Source organism: Acanthaster planci, linkage group LG08 (assembly GCF_054643075.1).
Source record: "Acanthaster planci isolate LZ-2023a linkage group LG08, COTS_SCS, whole genome shotgun sequence".
In the NCBI taxonomy this organism is placed as follows: Eukaryota; Metazoa; Echinodermata; class Asteroidea; order Valvatida; family Acanthasteridae; genus Acanthaster; species Acanthaster planci.
This window is the reverse complement of record NC_141784.1, coordinates 9083380-9105727: the sequence shown is the minus strand read 5'-3', so window position 1 is coordinate 9105727 and position 22348 is coordinate 9083380. Positions and strand designations below refer to the sequence as shown.

Sequence of the window (22348 nt, the reverse complement as noted above, 5' to 3'; positions counted from 1 at the left end):
TTACTCCACAGGTGAAGCCAAACACACTGCTGTACGAACTTCTGGAGAAGGCACGAGGGAAGGTAGGAAAGAGTGACTTGGAATGCATAAATTCTGGTTTTTCTTGTGCTATATTTAACTGAAACCATCTTCCCAGGTAAAACCTAAACATCAAACTGCAATGGGAGACTTTGAGACGCTTGGTGGAGAAAACCATACCGGTCCTTTTTTACCAATTCTGAGCATGCGCGCATTGTTCTGAGCATGCCTGCATAGATCTGAGCATGTGCAATACCTTGAAAAAGGACCGGTTTATCTGCTGCCACCAGTGTCTAGATGTCTCCCATTGGGATTATTTTTTCCACCCCACATAATTTGCATTTCAAATAGTTGATGTAACACTGACTGCTAAATACCAGGAAAATTCAAACATAAATGCCAGTGACACCATGGCGATATCTTTACAGCTATGTCATCAGTCAATCACAAGTCATCCAAGGGGACCTGTAATTTAAATGAATACTGGCGTACATGTTGACATGAATTCCTGATAAATCACCGTTCATCCTGTTGTGATCAAACTATTTACCTTGTGATTGGCCATTAAAACTTTGCCAGGTTATACCCAAAGCCTCCCTTAATTCCTTCCGCTTCGCAGTTGACTCGTAAGTTCAACTTGTTCGATGTGGGCAAGGTCCTCGAGGAGCTGACGATGGACACGTACGAGCCGCTCTACATCCGCCACCAGGCCAAGTATGTGTTGACGGAAGCGCAGATACTTGGGGAGGACATCCTAGCAGACGACGCCTCAGAGACGGGTGTCGGTAGGGGGTACGAAGTTGTTCAGACCCACGCCAGAGAAGGGCTGAGGGAGATAGCGGTCCAGGGACGAAGAGGTATGGAAACACGTAAGGTCACAGCCAAAGAAACTCTATCACTCTTAAAACTTAGGAAGTTCTTGTCTAATGGAATAGACTACATGTATTTGGCTGTTGCTCCGGGCAACACCCCAATGCCAACACCTGTGGAACTCGAGATTTTTATTTTACCTCTAAAGTCACTTAAAACCGAGGAGAAAAAAGAATTTTCAAGAATGACCCCGACTTGCAGATTGTCTTTACAAATTCACAGCAAAAAGTGAAAATTGAAATGGTTTCTTTTTATCAATACAAGGCAGAAAAAACATATTTGAAAATTTGAAATTTGAAAGTGGCTAGACCAGCAAAATGACGTCACAAGTTCGCAGCTGAAAGTTCTGCATGAATGGGGTTTATTCTACCGTTTGGAGATCTTCCAATTTTGAATCAACAGATAAACTTGCCGTTATCCATTAAGTCTGTCTTCCCCAATCTCTTTTTTTCCGTCCTTCAGATGCCTTGCAGGACCTGACCGACCACTTCTTGTCTCCCGTGCGCGAGCTGTTCCTCCTTGCCATCATGCAGAACCGGCCCGAGATGGCCCGGATGCTGTGGGAGGATGGCAACGATGCAGTTGCTTCGGCACTCACAGCCAGCATGATCCTCAAGCTGATGGCCGACAGAGAGGGTGACTCGGACCAGAGCGCAGCCATGCTCAAACATGCCGAGTAAGTATACCGTGGGGGAGGGAGTCTAGGATTGTTGCTCAAGTACATCTCTAGCAGCTGATTTCACATCTCTTGGCATGTTTTTGCACCGTTTGTACATGTATGTCTTACGCCACAGACTAGTCCAACCATCGTCGACTAGCGTGCGTTCAATCAGAGTTAGTCGAACTATGGTTAACTGTGGTCCTTGATTGGACTTGCCCTTAGCTGTACAGTTGTTTAATTGTATTGAACATTTTACACAAGGACGATCACAGCTTTTAGTCCCTGGGATAGGGCTGTTTAAGTGGAAAGAGTTGACGATTGATCATAATATTTGTTTCTGGGGCCGTATACCTTATGACATCCGAAAACAGTGCTCTGAAGTGGTACAACCAGTGTTTTTGTTCTTCCAACTCCTAAAAACTGTCATTTTGTAAAGTATTGATTTTGAAACCAAAATCATATTTAGGGCCGCTGCATTCTCAAATGGTCTCTTGACCATACATATTTGCTGCTGAAAACTGTCATAACATCTGAAATCTTTGCTTGGCTGTTTCATGCAACCCTAATACCATAGATAATTTTGCCATTCCCAATCCACAGGGAGTACGAGGAACTGGCCATCGGTGTTCTAAATGAATGCTACAATGATGATCCCGAGCGCACCTCCCTCCTCCTGGCTCGGGAACAGGAAAACTGGGGCAAGGCCACCAGCCTGAGCCTGGCCAAACACGCCCAGAACAAGAACTTCATTGCGCACTCTGGAGTCCAAAACCTGCTGACAGAGATCTGGAATGGGAAGCTGTCGGACGAGAACAACGGCTGGCTGGTAAGGGACAAATCAAGTTCGGTGGAATCAACTTTTGTGCTGGGATGGAATAGTCACTTCAGTAATTGGTCGACTTGATGATGGGTTTGCCATTTCTTTCTTTTGCTCTTTCCCAGCTGTGGCTATGCATGTTGTGTCCGTTCATCGTCCCATGTGTCGTCATCTTCAGAGAGGATGAAGTTGAACAGGAGGAAGAGGAGCTAGAATGGAAGCCAAACCACGACATCGACCTGAACCTGAACAATGTAGGTAGAATGAAACTATAACAGGGTTCAAAGAGTGGGAAGTAAGACATGACACTGAACTAAACTTGAACAATGTAGGTAGAATGAAACTATAACAGGGTTCAAAGAGTGGGAAGTAAGACATGACATTGACCTGAACCTGAACAATGTAGGTAGAATGAAACTATAACAGGGTTCAAAGAGTGGGAAGTAAGACATGACATTGACCTGAACCTGAACAATGTAGGTAGAATGAAACTATAACAGGGTTCAAAGAGTGGGAAGTAAGACATGACACTGAACTAAACTTGAACAATGTAGGTAGAATGAAACTATAACAGGGTTCAAAGAGTGGGAAGTAAGACATGACATTGACCTGAACCTGAACAATGTAGGTAGAATGAAACTATAACAGGGTTCAAAGAGTGGGAAGTAAGACATGACATTGACCTGAGCGTGAACAATGTAGGTAGAATGAAACTATAACAGGGTTCAAAGAGTGGGAAGTAAGACATGACATTGACCTGAGCGTGAACAATGTAGGTAGAATGAAATTGTTTTTGGATATGTAGAATGAAAACAAAAATGACACCATCTTGAACCCAATAATGAAAGGTAAGACATGGTCATTTAAAACAAAATCTCTCATTCAAATCTCAGTCAATATCATCTTTGCACTACTGTAGAAAGTAGAACATCACAATTTCCCAGCAAGTCAGAAATGACCTTCAGTTGACAAATGGACTGTATTGTGAATCACTCCGATTACCTTCAAGATCTTGTCAGACTTCTAGTCTGTCTTTTTTTTTCTCTTTCTTTCCATTTGTTTGAGTTTGTGACAACTGATGCACTCACAGTAACACAGGTCACTCCCTTTTCATGCCAACAGGGTATGCCGTATAATCTAGACGAAGACAACCCTGCTGAGGATGGTTTGAAGATGATTAAGATGGGGGAACCCGTCGCATTAGGAAATTGTCCTTCGGCAAGCACTGCTGCGTGAGTCCTTTGTCACAGAAATAGCTTTTTAGGCCACAGATGTGTATGAAAAAGAAATGATAATTTCCCATTAAAAAAAAAAATCAGAAAATGTTGTTACCGTCTCGACGATAGCACTGTTACTAGCGAGTATACTTTGAAACACCATAAAATCACATTTGAAGGATGATGAAATGGCATTTGTAGAAATCTTTTCAATTTGCTTTAATTGACTTTCATTTTTATATTATAAGTTTCCATGGAAGGCCATTGCGCCCTCAAGACAACATTTAAGATATTTTTTTCTTTCTTTTTTTTCCAACAGGCTTTTTAGCCCAGACAACAATGTGGAGAACACTCAACAGTATGAAGAGACTGCTGATATTGATATCATCGACAGCGGCAAGGACTTGTCGTGGTGGCAACGCATTTGGCTTTTCTACGACTCACCACTCATCACGTTCAGGCACCATGTTGTAAGGAATAGCTCCATATTTACTTTTTGTGCACACTTTCAACCAGAGCTTACGATGCATCTTTCCGGCCTTTGTTCTGTCTTCGTTCTGGAGCCCTGAATGATTTTCTTGGCTGTAGATATATGCTGTGCTGTGAATCTATATATTATTCACTATAATTTGCAGGTTGGACTGTTCTGCTGTTAGGTCATTGTAACTTTTTGAATGAACTTGTCTTTGTTGGAAATGGTGAAGGCCTAAAAGCCTGTTTATTCCTCTTTCTGTTGTCAGGTCTCGTTCGTCTGCTTCTTGGGGCTCTTCAGCTACATTATCTTGGCAAACTTCACCGAGCATGTCTCACCGGCCGAGATTGTTCTCTATGTGTGGGTCGGGTCGTTAGCAGCTGAAGAATTGAGACAGGTATGAACAAGTTATGTTTGGTTCTGGTCGTCCCAATAAACTACACAGTGGACCTGTATGTGAAGACCACCCCCCTCACTGTAACAACACACTGTTATGAGTGCTGTCCTGAATAGGTATATTGGAATTTTACCACAGTGATGTGCAGTTTGTATGCACGGCTCCTTTATCCTTGGTCTGATTTTTAAGAATAGCTCTCGTGTTTATCAGTTTGCCACCAGATTTAGTCAGGTGATGATGTCTTTTTCATCCCTCTTTCTCTCTCTCTCCATCCGACTGCCAGATCGCCCAAGAGGAGTCCAACAACTGGCGGATCCGCTTCATGTCTTGGATCGCCCAGTACTGGAATCTCGTGGACTCCTCGGCCCTGATCCTATTTGCCGTGGGCATGGCCCTGCGCTTCCAGACGGCCACCCTGGACGTGGCTCGCATCATCCTGGCACTGGACCTGCTCATCTTCTACATCCGGCTGCTGCAGATTTTCTCCATCCACAAGAACTTGGGGCCCAAGCTGATTATGATCCAGAGAATGGTGAGTCCACACGAGAAACTGATCAGATTAGACACCGTATCTGCGGTGACACCATACTCATACGTACACTCTTCAGCTTGATGCACATAGGCATTTGGCAAGTCACGACACTCTATTGGTCAAAGAGGCAATGCATACCACCTGTCGAGTGTTATTCCACCACGGTAATTCTGGTTGTCAAATTACACAATATGGCCATTTCTCATTCTATTCCATAATAACCTGTTGCACGCTTTGTTAATCTAGCTCCCCCCCAATATGCCTTCAAGTTTCCTTCCTGCATCATCTAATGCGTCTGTTGTTTTCCATTGTAATCCTAAATTGGGGTTCTTCTAGTATTTCTATTACATCCTCCCCATTCTAATTCGTGTTTTGTTCGTTTTCCTTTTTTTTCCTTTTCTTTTTCCTTTTCTCCTCCAAAATTTCCTGAAGAATTCAGGGCAGTTCCAATTTGATCACCCTATTATCATAGGTAATTCTTAAACACAAAGATATCTGGAAGTAAGAAATCATTGCCTCTAATTCCACTGCCATTTTTTGGGTAAAACGTCTCTATACCTGTGAATTTCAATTAATAATGGATTGAGTATAAACAGCATCACCAAATTTCCACTTTTGCACAGAGTTGCCCTTCATCTAGGATCTGAGTACTTTGGTTTCATACATGTATTTCTTTGTGTATTTGCGTAAGCTAATTTGATATCTTCCCGCCTACAGAAGGTAGATCCATCTTAATGCTTGTTATCTTTTATGTTTGGAGGGATTTCTCCCAATCCACATGACAGGTTTTGCATGCTACAGTTGATCAGTCAAATATTTCATTGTTCTGCACATTCTTCAGCAATTCTCAGAATTCCCATGGTGTGTTTAACTCTCTGCAGATGTTTTTCCTTCTATGTATTTCCAAGCATTTCATTGCTGAAAAGCACTGATAGCCGTGGGTATGGGTGAAAACGTTGAAAATTGCCTTTCCGTATGTACATTTTTTGGGTGCGCTGTATACGCGATATGTTCATGCCTTTCACTTTACGGACATAAAATCGACTCCATTAACATAGCACACGTGTGCGTTGTGTCCGGTCGTCAAAATCGCCCTGGGAGTGATTTTGATGGATACGTAACACTTGGAGCAAGTGTTGGCACGCATATGGACAGGCGCCTTAAGAGTGAAAATTTTACAACAGCGGAAAAAATAAGACTTAAAAAAAAATTACATATTGCCAGAATCTTAAAGACATCAATCCAAAAATAACAACTAAGTAGTTCAGTGACTCTGATTTGCACCTGAATTCAGTTAAATCAGGCAGTCAATTATAAAGAATTAAATTTGGTCAATCAGACTTCGTGCCGATATCAGTTGATTGAAGTTCATCTAAAAATTCAATTGATCAAGAGTTCAATTAGTTTCAAAATGTTTGAACAGAACTGTATGTGGGCAAAGGATTTTAGGCAAGGCTAGTGGAAGCATTGTTCCTGAAGTCACATTCTTTATCCCCTCTGTTGCAGATGATCGACCTGTTGTTTTTCCTGGGTATTCTTCTGGTCTTTCTCCTGGCATTTGGCATAGCCTCCCAGGCCATTCTCCAGCCCAACGCACCCAGCTTTGTCGACGTCGCCAGGGGAGTCTTCTACAAGCCCTACTTTCAGATATTTGGCGAACTGTTCCTGGATGACATTTTGGGTAAGTTAAAGTCTCTCATCTGTCTTTCTGAGAGGATTTTATTGCAATTTCTGTATAAGGATGTAACTTCCGCCCCCTTTAAAAGTGGACCGTTAAAACGCCATCAAAATGTAGAGACCGGACAAACCATTAGCCCCTTCCTCCTCACACTGACCCCTCCCCTCCAAAAACTAAAAAGTGTAGTGGTATCCCGGGACTTTCCTTGCCTTCCTCTTCTCTGACCCAGGTTCAAATCCCATTCAGGTCAATCTCGATTCAAATCTTTCATGGTGTCCAATTCGATTCATTTTAGCATTGGCCTGTAGTATAACCCAGCCTGTAGTGGAGAGCTTAGTTTCCAAAGTACGGCATTAAAAACCAAAGCCCAAAGGTCCGAGCACAGCCTTGCTTTTTATGGTAAATGTATTGTAATGTCATCCCCAGCACTGGTTCCCTGGTTGTTTAATACCCTCCTTGTAATGTACATGCATATGTTTGTACAGAGAATGTTGGTTGCATCGCCGCCAACAGTTCCAGTCCAGATCCCGGTGTCTATCCCTGCCCTGGCACTGCTGCCATCGGCACCCTGCTGCTTTTCTTCTACATGATGCTGAGCAATGTACTGCTCCTGAATCTCCTCATTGCCATGTTCAGGTGAGAATGACTCCAGGATCATGAGCTTGTTTTCTTGAAATGTTTTTTGTGATTGGTTTTTTGAGATTTTGACTCACAGCTAGAGTTGAGATGCTGATGTTTGTGCACAATTTGTATATCATACGAACGACAAAAAGTCTCTGGTGGATATATATGCATATATACCACTTACAGGGGTGAGATTTCTCAGCTTTTTAGCCGATTTCAGCTTTTTTCATTTTGGATTTCAGCTTTTTTACCTCATTGGCTGTGTACAAAAGTATAGGAGATTTTCACAGTTCAGCTTCTTTGTACCTTTTTTCAGCCATTTTCAGCTATTTTTATCATTGGTCAATCTCACCCCTGCACTTGACTGAGCTGTGGATTTGGAGCATTGTGGTCTTGTAAACTTCCACTTTGTACTAAAGGACAAAAGCAACAGTGCAGCGAACATTTGCAGTGTATTTCGTTTTAAGTTGAATGTGTTTAACTGTTTTAAATTCAAAGCATAAAGCATGAATATTTGATTTGATGTCGCAGTTCGCTTGGATGCTTCCTGTGATCTATCTTATACGCCAATGAAAAACCACCTAAGGTTTGCACCTGTTCAATTCCTGTATGTCAAGTGTTCTCAAAGAGCTGTTATATAAAAAACATAAGGAGCTTACCCTGATGGGACTCTAACCTTCACTGAAAAGTTCCCAGAAAAAAACAGAGTTTTCTTGGCCCCACTTTTATAGAAGATGCGAGGACTACAGTGTTCAATCCTGTGTGAGGAAATTCCCTCTTGCTTTTGTTATCCCAAGACTATTCCTCACAGAATCAGCATCTATTTTCGTCCCTGATCCCGTCAGATCAACCCTGAGGGAAGTGAAAGTCTGGCATACTTTGTTGCAGTGGGCAATCAACAGCATGTTGCCACGTTGAGACAGTGGGAGCTATCAGTCTAGCAAACCAGTGCCACTGTTTGATCCTGTGGTGGCTGGTAAATTCAGACTCCTAGGTAGGGCTGCTTAACCTGTCAGATCTTCTAGTACCCTACAGACAAAGTAGCCTAGACAAGTGCTACAAAAGCATATGGCAGACTCATTTACCATAAATGTCCTGGAGGCTTTAGGTTGTACAGTCTGTTTTATCGTGTCTTTGCTTTTTCAAAATCTATATTCCCACACCAGCTACACCTTCTCAGCTGTCCAGGACAACACCGACGTCTACTGGCGGTTCCAACGCTACGATCTGATCGAGGAATACTTCAGTCGGCCCCCGGTGGTCCCCCCTTTCATCCTGATCTCCCACGTCTTCCTGCTGGTGCGGTTCATCATGCAGAAATGTTGCAGGGTGTGCCTTCGCTACCGATCGGGCGAAATGAGTAAGTCGTGAACAAACAAGACGCGATGGGCTTAGCAAGTTCAAGGATTACCACTTGGCTTGACGTCAGAATTTTTTTTTCTATTTGATGATGTGCATCGCAGTGTTTGATTGTTTCCTTTCAGAAATGTCGTGAATTTATTTCTGGCAAAGGTTCTCAGAACAAACCAGGCATGCATCGTTTATGGGCAAATCCAGTATAAGATAAACATTCTCAAGATGAAGTGAAACATCTCGTGTAGGCTAAAGCATTACTTTCAGGATGGGCAGCACAGAATGTCTGTTGAGGTCATCAAAGCCCACCACTGATTCTTTGAATCTCAACGATACCAAGAGAAGAAAAACCTCTATATCTTCAGCAATGTGGTTAATAACATTCAAATGGCAATATTTATACTACTTTGTAATTTGTCCTTGGATCCAGCCTTCCCTTCTAAGTTTCAAAAATACTTAAACTAGTCAAGTTTATTCTTTTATTCAATGAAAGTGGGAGATGCTAGTAATGGGTACCTATTATTGAGAATGATTTCATCAATAGTACCTTTTTGTGTGGTTTTGGCCGTCAGAGCAAACGATGCCCCCAAGTAAAGTGAAGCAGCTTGTTCTCTGGGAGACCATACAGAGTGACGAGTACATCGTCAAAGAGAAAGCTCGACTAGCAGAGGATGTCAGTGAACAAGTCAAATCAACAGGAGAAAAGTGAGTGACATGGTGTCTTCATTCCATCTGGCTTTTTTTTGAGAGAATTTATGTGTGTTTTGTTTTTGACACATGAGACGTTTCTATGAAGAAACGGTCTTAGTTGTTTTAGGTTTGGACTTCCAACGTTAGGGTCAGTGGTTCATATCCAGCCGCTGGCTGTAGCTTGTTGGCATGTGCAAGCAACTCTGCCCTTCTTTGCCTCTCTCCACCAATAAGTATAAACGGGTACAAAACCGAAAACTGGAGATGAACCCCTGCCTCACGGGTTTAACTTGCTAATGGGGGCTCTTTGCGTGTTTAGAATCCTGTCCCTACCTGATTGCTGTGTGGACAGTGCAATGACAGAGTTGTTGAAACTTTTAAATGTCTGCAAATTTTCAACCCATTCAAGCAAAGCGTTGTCGTCGTATGGTTGTCATCAGTACTGCACACTATCATTTTCTCCCAATGCACAAACCATTTATCGGCTTTCAATTTGCAAGGAACACTTCATACGGGCTTCATAAAAATTGGTGTGGCAATTTTCACAGCACATTGTTATATTAGCCCAACCCAGAGAGGACAGTGATATCCAAACAATGCGCAAGCTAGTCCCTTAATGAGTGTCATTTCAAACATTCATTTAAAATGAGAAAAGTCATTGTTTCAAGATGATCCCCTCACTGACCCGTGTCATATGCATTTACATGCCTGCCAACTGTTCTGATTTGAGTTTTCGAAGACCTTTAGATGGGAACGTTCCAATTTGGGAAGAAAAAAAAATAAAATCTGAAAATCGCCTTGCACACCGCGTGCAATGTTGGAAGTTTTTCTCATCCGTAATAACCACTTAGATTCCTAGAGGATGGTGATCTTGACAAATGTTAAATAACAACTTGGGATTTGCAATGCGTACGCTCCGCAGGAGTGATTGTGACATCATTGCCTCACTGTCCACCTGGTACAGTGACACGCGACTCAATACAAACACCCGACAGCTGTTTCATTTAAATGCATTCATGGTGAATACAGCCGTGGCTTTATCTTTTGTGTCCTGCTACTTGTTCTGTCACTGAAACAGGAGCGTGATTTTACTGATTCCTACAATCCTGGACAAATCTCGTTAAGCCTCCAACCCCAGACCCTCTTTCAATGCGGTCTGCCCTCCGGCTGGACAGGACAACATTGACCAGGGGGTGGGGGAGAGGGCTGGAGAGCGTATGGCTATTGCCAAGTGTCCCATCAGTTTTGTCCAGGATTTTAGACTAATACCGTAGGTCCAGACTGTGTTTGTCACATGTTCAGTGATTGAGACTGAATTGGCATAGCGAAAAGCAGCAGTAAGTCAGACATAAGGTACTCGCATTGTGGGTGCACTTTGAACTTCCTTTATTTGTGAGTTCCAAATGCTGGATTTTATAGCACCAATGTGAATATTCTCTTGGACTCAGGGTGGACGACTTGCTGGCGAAGATGGACGAACTCTTTGCTGACCCGGAGACTGGAGCTCCTTCCAAAGCCTTGGGTCTGCTGGGCGAGAAGGCTATGGAGGAGAGACTGAACAGACTAGAAGACCAGGTAATGTACCAGACGCATGAGCCTCATTGGGGAGGGGAGGAAGTATGAGGAAAAACTTTGTCTCTTTTGCAAAAAGTCCGGCCCCTCCTCTTCCTGCCCTGGAAAGTCCAGGCCACGCCCATGGCCAGATTGGCTTTATTTATGATCATTTGGTTGGTATTTACCTCTGTCGATTATTCCTTCCCGGCTACGCTAAAATTTAGGAGCTTGTTTGTCTTAATAAAGACCCTTTGGTGGAGGTTGTCAGTGTGTGAAGTTGGCTTCTCTTACCATCATGGTCCAGGGTTCGATTCCCATTCTGGGCTGTATGCGAGTAGAGTTGGTCATTTATTCCTTTGCTCTTTTGAGAAGGCTTGGTCTCCAAGGTCTCTGGTTGTCCTACCCCTGGTGGTGCTTCATGGGTGCCTGAGGTGCCTTTATGTGCCTTCAGCTCGGCCTTTTGCGGTGTCTTTATTGTACATTGCATTGTATATTGTACTGAATGTATACTTCATGTAAGCATACATGAGCCCTAACATGAGTTTTAGTAGCCATAGCTGTTTCTGTCTAAATTTCCTGGAAACTTCAAAGAACTTCATTCCAATGACTTTTGATCTCGCTCCTTTCTGATATGCTTGTTTTTTTGCCCCCTTTTGGGGGGGGGCAGGGGGATGTGGGGATCTGTTTGAGTAGTTTACTCTTGTTTACATGATCTGGTTTTGAGGAAAATTGTCTTCATCCATAATGCACATGATATTTTATGCACATAAAAAATGGAATCAAATGTGAATTTCTTTCCTTTGGACATTTTTATTCCACATATACAAATCAGATATTGCTGAAGACATTAACTTAATTGATTTCAATCACTTGCACATCCAGATGGAGCGAACAAACCAGGCCATTGATTGGGTAATCCTGGCTCTCCACGGTAACAAGCTCGGAGTCAAAGAAGGACCTCCAGAACTCAGGTCTATTGCTCCCAGAAAAGGTAGATGCTGATCTCTGATCTAATGCATTAGAGTGGCATTTGATTATCTTTTTCATAAGACGCAATTGGTGCATGTGTTGTAAGGGTCACTTCGGTACAGCAGTCTGGTTGCTTGGGGTACAGTCTCTTTAGGTGTTGTTTGAATCTAAATGCGTGCAAGCACGAATGCACGGCAATTTGAATTATGTGAAAAAATGCCCACCAGATCCTTTGTCAGGCTCTTGGCATTTATATAGCGTCGTCTTACTACTTGATGCCTACATAGTTTTCTGCATTTTTGTTGAAACCTCCCAGATTTCCAAAATAGAACAAACAACCAAATGATGCCTATTTTCTATGACAGAGCAAGATAATTTTGATGATGAAGAGGAAGAGAGGAAAGTTCCCACGACGCTGGAAGAACTCGGGATATCCTTACATCAGAAGGCTCGCTCCAGTCCCTACCCCGGTACGGCAATACGAAGGTTCCCAGTGCCAGACAACAAAGTGCCCTGGGAGGTGAGTTGCAGTATCATCACTTGCCATCTCTAAATGATGACTGAAATATCCTGTCCTTAATTTGTGGTCCATTCTTGGTGCCACGCCTCATGTGCTTAGGTGTGAACCCCTCTCACACTTTCCCTGTACTTGTAAAAGTGCACTCACGCAATAACACATTTGCTAAGTATCAAGAATTTTGTCAAAACACATGCGTTGTGACACAGTCTCTCATAAGTTCCCCAAACATCCAGACACCTTTACCTTGGAGCCACTGTACAAAGTTTCCTTGTACCACGTGTCATCCATCAAAAGATGACTTCCTCTGTAATTAATGTTCTATCTGGCCGTTGTGTATTAAATGTCTTGTGCATTTTGGCTTGTACTGTCTCCGACTTTCCACCGAATCGACCCACATAAAAGTACACTCATGCAATAACATAATTGGCTCCCTGAACACGAATCGGGGTTATTTGGCCCAGCTGCCAGTAGGAATAGCTATACTGTGATATTCTGAATTCCCAACTGATTTCCCAATAGGTAAGCACAATATCATTTTTAGCAGTTCCCAATAATTCCAGACACCGTATCCCCTGAAGCTACCTTTGAATCACAAGTTTAAAGTTTCCTCGTACCAGCTGGCAACATTGTCCAGGTATGGATAACAATCCTTTAGTTATAAGAAGGAACTACACCGGGACTATCATCATGAAAATTTTTTTCATGTTCTGAACGTAATTTGACCACAATTCAGCATTTCGCTGCTATGGTCAAATGATAGACCACTTCAAATCACAATCAAATCAAATGTTTTTGCTGGTAATCAATATTTTGCGAGTTAACAGTATTTTGCTGGTTTTGATTTTTGGTTGAATTATTCTTGAGTTCTCTCAAAACAAACAGATCATCTGAGCTTGAAACCAACAGACTTTGCTCTTTGAATTCAATGACCGTCATAGCTAAACTCTACTTCCATATCATGGGAGTTGAAGGACGTAGGGTGCATGTGGTACATGATTTTCAGATATATTTTGTGGTCATTTTTCAGAATAACCACCAAGGTTACAAAGCGGTCAGCTACACTCATCCCAGTATTCTGGCAATGCCTCACTACGCTGACATTGATCTGCTCAAGTACAGCAAAAACGAGCGGCCCATTCTCAACTTCAACTCCTACGACAAGACAGTGAACTATGACCGGCGAAGTTACTCGGGCACCTACACCATCATGGACGGCATTCCCCTGTAAGTTTTTTGTGTGAATGTGCGTGGATGGGTGAGCAAATTGAGAAAAAACTGAGATCGAAATTTGGCACCGGGAGGATATTGACTGGTGTTTTCTTGTTTGGGTTTTATTCACCAAGGTTGTTGTAAGCACTCCATGCTTTCTTTGTTTTTCCTGCCAATTGTGGGAGAGAAATTTACAAGCTTACTCGGGGTTGAGGCGTCTCGTCAAGTTTCAACCGTACGCTTTCCCACCGCAGTGATGAGCAGTCTTGGGGAAAAACTTTGTGGTCACATGCTAATCTGACACCATTTGATCAGACCCTGTTAATCTCTCCTTGTTTACTCTGACCAGGAATCCGCGAGGTAGGACTGGAATGATAGGCCGCGGGACGCTGGGTCGATTTGGCCCCAATCATGCCGCTGACCCCATCGTTACCAGGTACAGAAAGTCTGGTGTTCTTATGTGCCATGTGGAATGGGCAGGATAACACACGGCTTACATGTTTCTGCAGGGCAATGCTTCTCATACAAAGTTACCATTACCTGTGTGTCATTGCTTTAAAACATTTGTTAGCATTTTAGGATGTCTATATTTACTTCACGTTTACTCTGTATGCAAGTATCCTCGTGCCAAAGAGGGCCAAGTGATCTTTTCACCTGCTGCTGGTATTGCAGTCAGCATGCATGGTTTAACTGATTGAACGCTTAGGTCAAAGTTTCCTGCATTTGTTGCCTGTGGTTTGCAACATGTTCAAATTATACTCCTTTGTTTCTTTTCACAGAACTACTGTCTTGTAGTTTACCAACAAAGCCATACCGAAAACAACAGCTCTTAACATTTTAGTGCTTCAAAAGTACCTTATGAAGCCATGATTTGTCACTGGTATTTTTTCAGGTGGAAGAAGAACCCAGATGGAATGAAACTGGAGGACAATGGACTGATGGTTCTGGAGTTTATTGCCATACAGAGGAAGGACAACCAGCAGTGGGCGATACCAGGGGTATGTAGGGGACCCACAGGGGTACTGGGAGGGGTGTGGTGGGGTACAGGTGTCATAGGTGTGTATTGCCGTACAGGGGAAGGACAACCAACAGTAGACGATACCAGGGGTATGTAGGGGAACCACAGGGATACTGGGAGGGGTGTGGTGGGGTACAGGTGTCAAGGTGTGTATTGCCGTACAGGGCAAGGACAACCAACAGTAGACGATGTCAGGGATACATAGGGGACCCACAGGGGCACTGGGAGGGGTGTGGTGGGGTACAGATGTCAAGGTGCATATTGCTAGACAGGTGAAGGACAGCCAGCAGCTGGCGATACCAGGGGTATGTATGGGATTGGAAAGTGGTGGACATGATGGTTTTTCCACACTGAGGCCATGCAGTTAGTATTAAAAAGAAGCAATAGGAGTCCCAGGAGGTGTGTGTCTCACAATGGTCTCAGAGGACTCCACTATGACGCTGTTGGATGTTGAGTGCGTATACAGACAGTGTAATCAGTTGTGGTCTCTTCAGGGTATGGTCGAGCCGGGGAGCCTAGTTAGTGAGACACTGAAGAGGGAGTTTGGTGAGGAGGCAATGGGATCACTGGACAAGTCTCCTGAGGACATCGTCATCATTCAACAGAAAATTGAGGAGCTTTTCCAGCACGGCGTAGAGGTAAGGATACCGCATCCTAAGATTGTAAAGAACTTTGTTTATTTATTGGCGTAACCGGGGGAGGGGGGGGAATTAGTCCCCCCCCCAGACCAGCCCCCTCAGAAATTGGAAAAGGGAAAAATCTGGTGATAGTCCACCTTGGTCAGTGTTTAAATGAGAATGGACCCACTGAGCCCCCCCTCCCAAAAAAAATGAGGGTCCCCAATTATCCCCCTGCAGAAAGTATCCCAGTTGTGCCACTGAAAATATCCTGCAACATTTTTTGGGGGTCAGTTACATCTTATGTTTTTTTTCCATCTTGGGGGCTTGGTAATCTGGAGGGTGTTTATTTATTGAACATTGAGGCTTTTGTTCTTTTCTGCTCGCTGCTTTGCTGTTAAGTTTTGTTTTCCTAGAAATTTCAAAACAATATCCGTGAATAGGCCCAAAATTTATCCTGAATTGGCTTAATTCCGGAATGAAAAATTGAGAATATTTTTCAGATTTTGCTCCTCAAACAATAGAAATGTTGTGTTTATCTTGCAATTTGGTGGATTGCCTACACGAGCCTCAAAGTCCAAAGACTCTGCATTGAAAATGAAATTGGTCCCTCTTTACTCCATTTTGTAAGTAGCAGTGCACAGCACTTGATCAGTAAAATCAGAGAGTAATGCCAACTTCAGACTTTGGAACCAAAATGGCTGTTCATTATGTGTGCAGTTCAACATGCAGCTATTGTGTACTAATTGTTAATATGGAGTATCGCATAAGCCACCAGTTTGGTTCCGACAATTGAGATGCTCATGTCGTAAGTCTCGCTGTAAACAGCTCTGGGTAAAAGCTTTCCTTGAGCTTAGAAAACAGAACAAATGAAGCCAGTCACTTACAACTCGCCCTCCATTCTACTCTGCCCATGTCGCAGGTCTATCGCGGCTACGTAGATGATCCCCGCAACACTGACAACGCCTGGATGGAGACGGTGGCCATGAACTTCCACGACGAAGAGGGCACGTCAGTAGGTCTTCTGGATCTGCAGGTGAGCATGAGTCAGAGGTCCCACAACGATTCAGTGGGAGGGAGAAGGGAATGGAACCAGAACCCACAGCCTTGAATCAGCAGCATTGAAAAAAAGAACCAGGCCATGCCCAGACAAAGCAGGGTCCTCTGGGATTTTTGAATCCCACTCTTTGAACAAGAGACTTTCCACGACCAGCCCACGTTTCTGCCCTGGGCTGTTTCCACTGACCTGATTGACACCACCAGTCAGCTTTGATCGGGCGGAAGCTCTTGTTTTCCCTGCCCACAAAGGGAACAAAGAATAGCCTACCCAACCAATGCTTCTTTCGTGCAAATTGCCTGCACACTCAGCAATGCTGAACAATAAACACAGACTTGCTTCAGATGGGTAAGACTTCAATCTGGCTGGACAGTCTTGCCGGAGGCCTGACTTTATTGATTGGTAACACTGCCACTATAAGTAGATAAGCAAGATATGGGACAGAGATCACCCCCCACCTTTATGTTAGTCATTGTTTGATCAGAATCTCAGGAATTCTTGACCGACATCTAGGGGGGATGTGTTAGGTAACAATAGTCTAGAGTGCGTGTAGGGATTGAACATGTAAGGGGAGGTACCCCTCCGTCCTATATCTTTCTGGGTATAGGGGACTGCATTGAAAGGGGGGTGGGAGGCAAAACCTCAGCATTGGGTTCATGGCCCTCTCCCCATGTTGTTTACTTATGGTCTAGTGCAATTTCTGGGCATCTTAGAGGTAGATTTTCTATGGGTGATAGGAAATTTTGTAGATTGTTAATTTTGCACCCAATTTGGCTTCCAGATGTAAAAAGGTTGGCAGCTGCTTTTTAAACATGGTCGGAGGTGAGAAAAACTTACTGGCTGCTCAAAAAATAGATTGGACAACACTGCCCCAAGTCCTTTTAACACCCTACCTATGTGAAAATTTAATTGTACACAGACTATGCACAAGCCACAAGTTCGTTTACTTTCAGTGCCCCTGTGAAGAAAAATGTTTGCACCCCTCAAATGCCCCCCTCGGAATTTTCGTCCCTGTGATGCCAACGGTGGGTCAGTCATTACAGGTTGATGTTAGCTGTGGTATTGTCCTCCCATATTGGCCTGGACCGTTGGCAGACTGGGTCACCAGGCACCATTGTGGGCCTTCAGGCCTCTCCTTGAATTGTCCCTGGGGAGGAAGTTGTCTCCTCCTGGAATTGTGGGCTGTTGCCTGAAATAAATGAGTATGGGGTAGTTTCACTGCCTTGACTGTCTTTGTTGTAGCAATTAGAAAAAAAATGTAATTTCATTCAAATGCAAGGGATGAAGTTAAGAGGATATGACATTCCTATTATTCTAGAATCTTCCTCGGAGGCCGTTACTTAGCCTTTCATAAGGGCACATCATGCAGCCAGGCTCGTTTTCTCGTTATATGTATTTTGGCTGATTGCATTCGGTGAGCAGTTGCAGCATTTTTAACAACTGAATCTTTTTTTTCTACTCTATCAAATTTAGAGGGGAAAAGCATGTATTGGCTGAAGGTGTGCACCGTGCCCTTTCACCCCAAGATATACCTCTCTTGTTGAAACGCGTAATGGTTGATATATTTGCTCAGTGCACGCTGTTCTCGCATTCTGTTCCCACTGATTCAGGCCGGTGACGATGCACAGGGTGTGCGATGGCAGCGTGTCAGCTCCAAGATTCCTCTCTTTGCCAGCCACCAGGCCATGCTCAGGAAGGTAGCTGAGCTACACAACGCTGCCTTCTAGACGGAGCAGGGGACCCTCTGGAGTTGGTACATGCAGCAGTGAGGCTCACGATCTGAGCAAAGCAGGTGCAGGGTACTGTCATCCAAGGATGTTGCCAGTTTTTTTATGGGGGGGCAAAGCACTTTTTTCCAGGGGGAAAGTTTCCAAAAGGGGCAAAGCACTCATTAGCAACAAACCGACAAATCATAAGCAGAGCAAATGGGTAGGTTTTGAGGTTTTTCCAGCAAACTTTCTGCAACTTTCATCTCTTTTTTAAATTTCTCTTGGCTTTTTTCTCTTTTCCTATTTAATTTTTTTTTTGGGGGGGGAATCGAGGAGGGGGCAGCAGAGCACCCTTGCACCTCTTGTGATGCCCATGCTATCGTCCAGACAAGGCTCATGCTACCTTCTCCAGCTAGCTACTGAAAATGCAATTCAGTTCACTCAGAAAAATGTGTCAAGGTTTGTGTTGGCCTTTTCCCCTAACAGTGCTGCTTTTTAGACCGCTGTGTGTGCGAATGCAGAGTAATACCAGATTACTGGCGTTGAATTTATTTGTGAGATAAAGAATTCTTTTAACCATCCTGTCCGTTGTATGAAGTGCTATGGTTGTTTTAGCAATACATGTATAGGTTTTTGAAGTGCAGTTTGGTACGTTTGTATTTTCTCTTTCTTGAATGAAATTTGATCAGTTAAGATTTAAAGGTATTCCAATGTCAGTATATCTCTGTATATATCTGTCAGAAGTTTTGAACAAGAGTTCATGCTACCTGCTGTTTTTTCATTGTATGCCACGGTCTTTCAGTAGTAAATTTTGAAAAAAAAGTATTTTTCTGAAAAGTTTGGGAAGAATTTGTCATAGTATTAAATATAATCACCTTGATGTTGCAACCGTTGAGAAGAAATTACAGTATTCATTAAAAATATGTTTGGATTTTATTGACTTTAAAAACAAGGCCCCTGTAATCCCTTCAATTGTGTGTATACAAACCAAACAATAATTATGTGCCTTTGGGGAAGATTTGGCGGCTCGACATTTGTTATTTTAGTTATGAATTTCGTCACATCACTGTAAAAATATGAATGAACAGAAGAATCTGATAATGTAGAAAAAAGCGATATTTTTCTAATTAGTTGGCAGAAATTTGAGTGAAAGATAGGTGATGTATTTGTAGTTTTTCTGTTGCCATTTTGGCAAATTCTGTTTGCTAAAAGATTCCGCCTTGATTTGCATTACATACGATTGTGATTTTGTAGATTTATGTCCTTTTAATATCATCAGAATTTACATCTTTAAGGTGTGCTATATCAAGAGCTATGATATTCTTGATCTCTGAAAATTTGTGATGTAATTTTAAATTATTCTTGTTTATCCAAAGACTTTATGTGAATCGATGTAAAATGGATTTGTAAACATGTATTTGCACGGGGAGCCTTTCGACTATTGTATTTTTTTCCGTTCAGTCCGTGGAATTTGGTATTCATTATTGTATCCAATTCCACGGTTCAGTCCAGTTTGTGTTTGTGGTGGTGTACGTGTGTGTTGGGGGGGTGTCTTGTGGCGAACGTTTTGTTTTGTTTGCAGGTTGTGTGTGTATGGTTTTTTTTTGGGGGGGGGGCATTGTGAGCAAGCAACAACATGATGCCAACTGCACATTATGCAAAGCTATGTAATTCATGAAATTGTTATATTCGTGACACAAGATGCCCATTTTCTGAGTGGACCCTATCACCTCCTTTTTATTTCGTGTGGAGTTATACTGTAGTTTGTGTGTGTGTTGCTAGGAGTATAATTCAACATTCCATTGCGCGATTTTTGCGTATACATGTGCTGGCGTGCACGATACCGGCCGCAACTGAAAAACCAGGAATCGGGTTTGATAGTTATTTGCTGCCTGTGACTGTTGTTTGTGGGGTTTATGGAAATCGACTTTCCCAGGGTCTGTGGAATTCAGCCTTTTCATTCAACCTGTTACCCTGAAGCCAGTAATCCTTCCTTGGACATTTTCTTTTATATCGTTGCAGTGCCGGGGGTTATTTATGACGCCAAACCTTGTGGGGTTTTTCAGTGATGTCTTGCGGTTATTTTAATAAGAAATTTGTGAAAGTCAGAGTTACCGTTCTCGCGCAGTTCTTGCCGAGACAGCTCAGCCAATAATTCCCCCCCCCAGTAGTGTACATGTGCGCATTGTACGCAGGCTGACTCGCGGCGTGTTGCCATCATGAACCACGCGTAACAACAAAGCCATAGATAGGACTTGTGGACTGAGTTATAACTTAATATTTTTGTGAGAGTGAGTCCCTTTACGCGCTTACAACGACATGAAACAACCAAGGTCGGGGGGTGGGGTGGAATCACCCCCCCTGAGATTGTCCGATAAACCTTGGAGGTGTATTTTCTCCATGGAATAGACAAGCTCGGCGCTTTTACAGGTCAACTTGTGCCTTTATGTTGTAGATTGTTTGGTTATTTGAAAGATACGGGTGTCTATTGGTTTTTAAGCTACTTCAAACTCTATAATATTATTCGTGTCGAGAAATTCAACCATCCAGGGGAAAAGTTGATGTTAAATAACAAGATAACTAGCTTGTGCGCGGAACATGTCAGAAAAGCCCAGGGTTGTGACAGTGACCGTTTTCATGTTTACTTACTCCTTATGATTTATTAAGTGGAAGAAGTTAGTTTGATGATTGCTGGTGCAAGAAGTGAAAATGGCTTTGTTCATGAATGCGTATTCATGTATTTTCGCGACCAGAGAGGTACACCCGGAAATGTTTCTTCATGTATAGGTTTTAGTTGTACATTAAAACCAAAATTATTAGCATTGGAGTAGATATTTTGTTTGTGGAGAAAGAATGGATGAATTACCAGTATTAAGTAATTGGAATAAACAATTGGTGTTGGCACACTGTATCCGAAGGTGCATGCGTAGTGTAAACGAAAAGATAACGTTGCTTTTCTACGAGTGTTTCCTAATAATGTAAAGTGAGATATGAATAATTATAAAGATCCGTAAAGAAGAGAAATATATGAGTTTGTTTACACAAAGCGCATGACCGTGGATGATAAATTGATACCCTGCATGCTGTTTAACAGTGTTTTCCGGCTTCTGCATTTTACTTTTTATGGAGTGATTTGACAGATCTGCGTGTCGTAGCCCGAGAATAGGGTATATGTGGCCCTTGCATATCAGAGAAACCAACTTCAGACATATTGGCCAATGTGAGAAAAATGTGCATCGGAGCCCCTAATGTACATGTAATATATTACTCGTGGACTTAAGTCCATATTAAAATCACCTTTTCGCGGTTGTATTGCGCAGATTATCCGAAGGGGACTATCCCCCCTTAAACCCCCGCTTGGGGGGGGGCCTGAAGGCTCCTTTGTATCACACTTTTTGGCAACGCATCTCTCTCTTTTTTTTCAGATTTTCTCTTATTAATGCCTGCGTAATAGAAACTGTGGTCAGAATCGTCACGCGTCATTTTTCGGGGGAATCGTTCGATTCAAGGACGATTCAAGACAGTGTTGACTGTCGGTTTTGCCGGCGCGAACATTTTGTGACACATGTAAGCGTCACCCAAGCAACGGAATTCAATAGGCCTACAGGCCATTCTGTTATCCAGAGTTTTGTGTATTTAATAAATTGTGTCTGTTTATTTCCAATTTCACGACATGACAGCCGGGGGCTGGCATAGTGACAAACCAACAAGTCAGCTATTCACAGCAAGAATTACAAGTAGGGTAGTTAATAGACAGCGTGAACACCTGGTCGGAGCACTTATAATCAGAGGTGTGAAAATTCATCTTTTTTAGCTGATTTCACCTTTTGTTTTTGTTTAGGTGTTGACCCTAAATTTCAGCTTTTTTGTGCACCTGCTGTATACAAACGTATAAGAGCTTTTTTGCAGGCTGTTTTCAGCTTTAATTTTAAGTGGCCACTCACATCCCCTTTACAATGCAAGAAGCGTCTGATCAGTCTGATTATGGGCACACTTTTATTATGTTCTCATGTCGCATTTCACTCTTGATTCGAGTAAAAGAGGACAGGTAGGCCTGAACAGGTGCTTCGAAGGTAGGAATTCTGATTTCTGGATAACGTCTGTTTTTTGTAATGTAATCTTCGCGAGATGGAAATTGTGTCTGATAACCAATAAACTAATAATGTCTAACTGCCATATGGTATGGTAATAACGATTGTCGACAAGACGCAGTCCCGGAATTCTGAAGAGACGGTGCGTGTGTGACCAAAATGCAACAAAAATACGTCCGAATGAACGTTTTCCTTTGTCGATGGCGTTTACTTCAGCTCGATATATTTCGTCGAGGGTCAGCTATTTTGTTGTTGATAGTTGAGGTTTATTTCTT

The 22348-nt window shown here is 42.8% G+C and overlaps 1 protein-coding gene across 2 annotated transcripts in view; it reads left to right on the top strand.

The window, feature by feature from the left end:
• LOC110990131 (transient receptor potential cation channel subfamily M member-like 2) overlaps positions 1-21073 on the top strand; it is a 32800-nt gene extending 11727 nt beyond the window's left edge. For both annotated transcript variants that reach the window (XM_022254982.2, XM_087140224.1), the window contains 22 exons: positions 12-62; positions 638-875; positions 1351-1564; positions 2150-2375; positions 2492-2620; positions 3489-3598; positions 3903-4053; positions 4324-4452; positions 4736-4984; positions 6491-6665; positions 7148-7298; positions 8453-8646; positions 9212-9344; positions 10778-10904; positions 11766-11874; positions 12218-12372; positions 13400-13596; positions 13931-14017; positions 14474-14579; positions 15094-15237; positions 16139-16252; positions 17884-21073. In XM_022254982.2, coding sequence (XP_022110674.1) covers positions 12-62; positions 638-875; positions 1351-1564; positions 2150-2375; positions 2492-2620; positions 3489-3598; positions 3903-4053; positions 4324-4452; positions 4736-4984; positions 6491-6665; positions 7148-7298; positions 8453-8646; positions 9212-9344; positions 10778-10904; positions 11766-11874; positions 12218-12372; positions 13400-13596; positions 13931-14017; positions 14474-14579; positions 15094-15237; positions 16139-16252; positions 17884-18000 — 3306 coding nt within the window. In that variant the 3' untranslated portion in view covers positions 18001-21073. The remainder of the gene's footprint in view (positions 1-11; positions 63-637; positions 876-1350; positions 1565-2149; positions 2376-2491; positions 2621-3488; positions 3599-3902; positions 4054-4323; positions 4453-4735; positions 4985-6490; positions 6666-7147; positions 7299-8452; positions 8647-9211; positions 9345-10777; positions 10905-11765; positions 11875-12217; positions 12373-13399; positions 13597-13930; positions 14018-14473; positions 14580-15093; positions 15238-16138; positions 16253-17883) is intronic.
• Positions 21074-22348: the final 1275 nt, after the last annotated feature.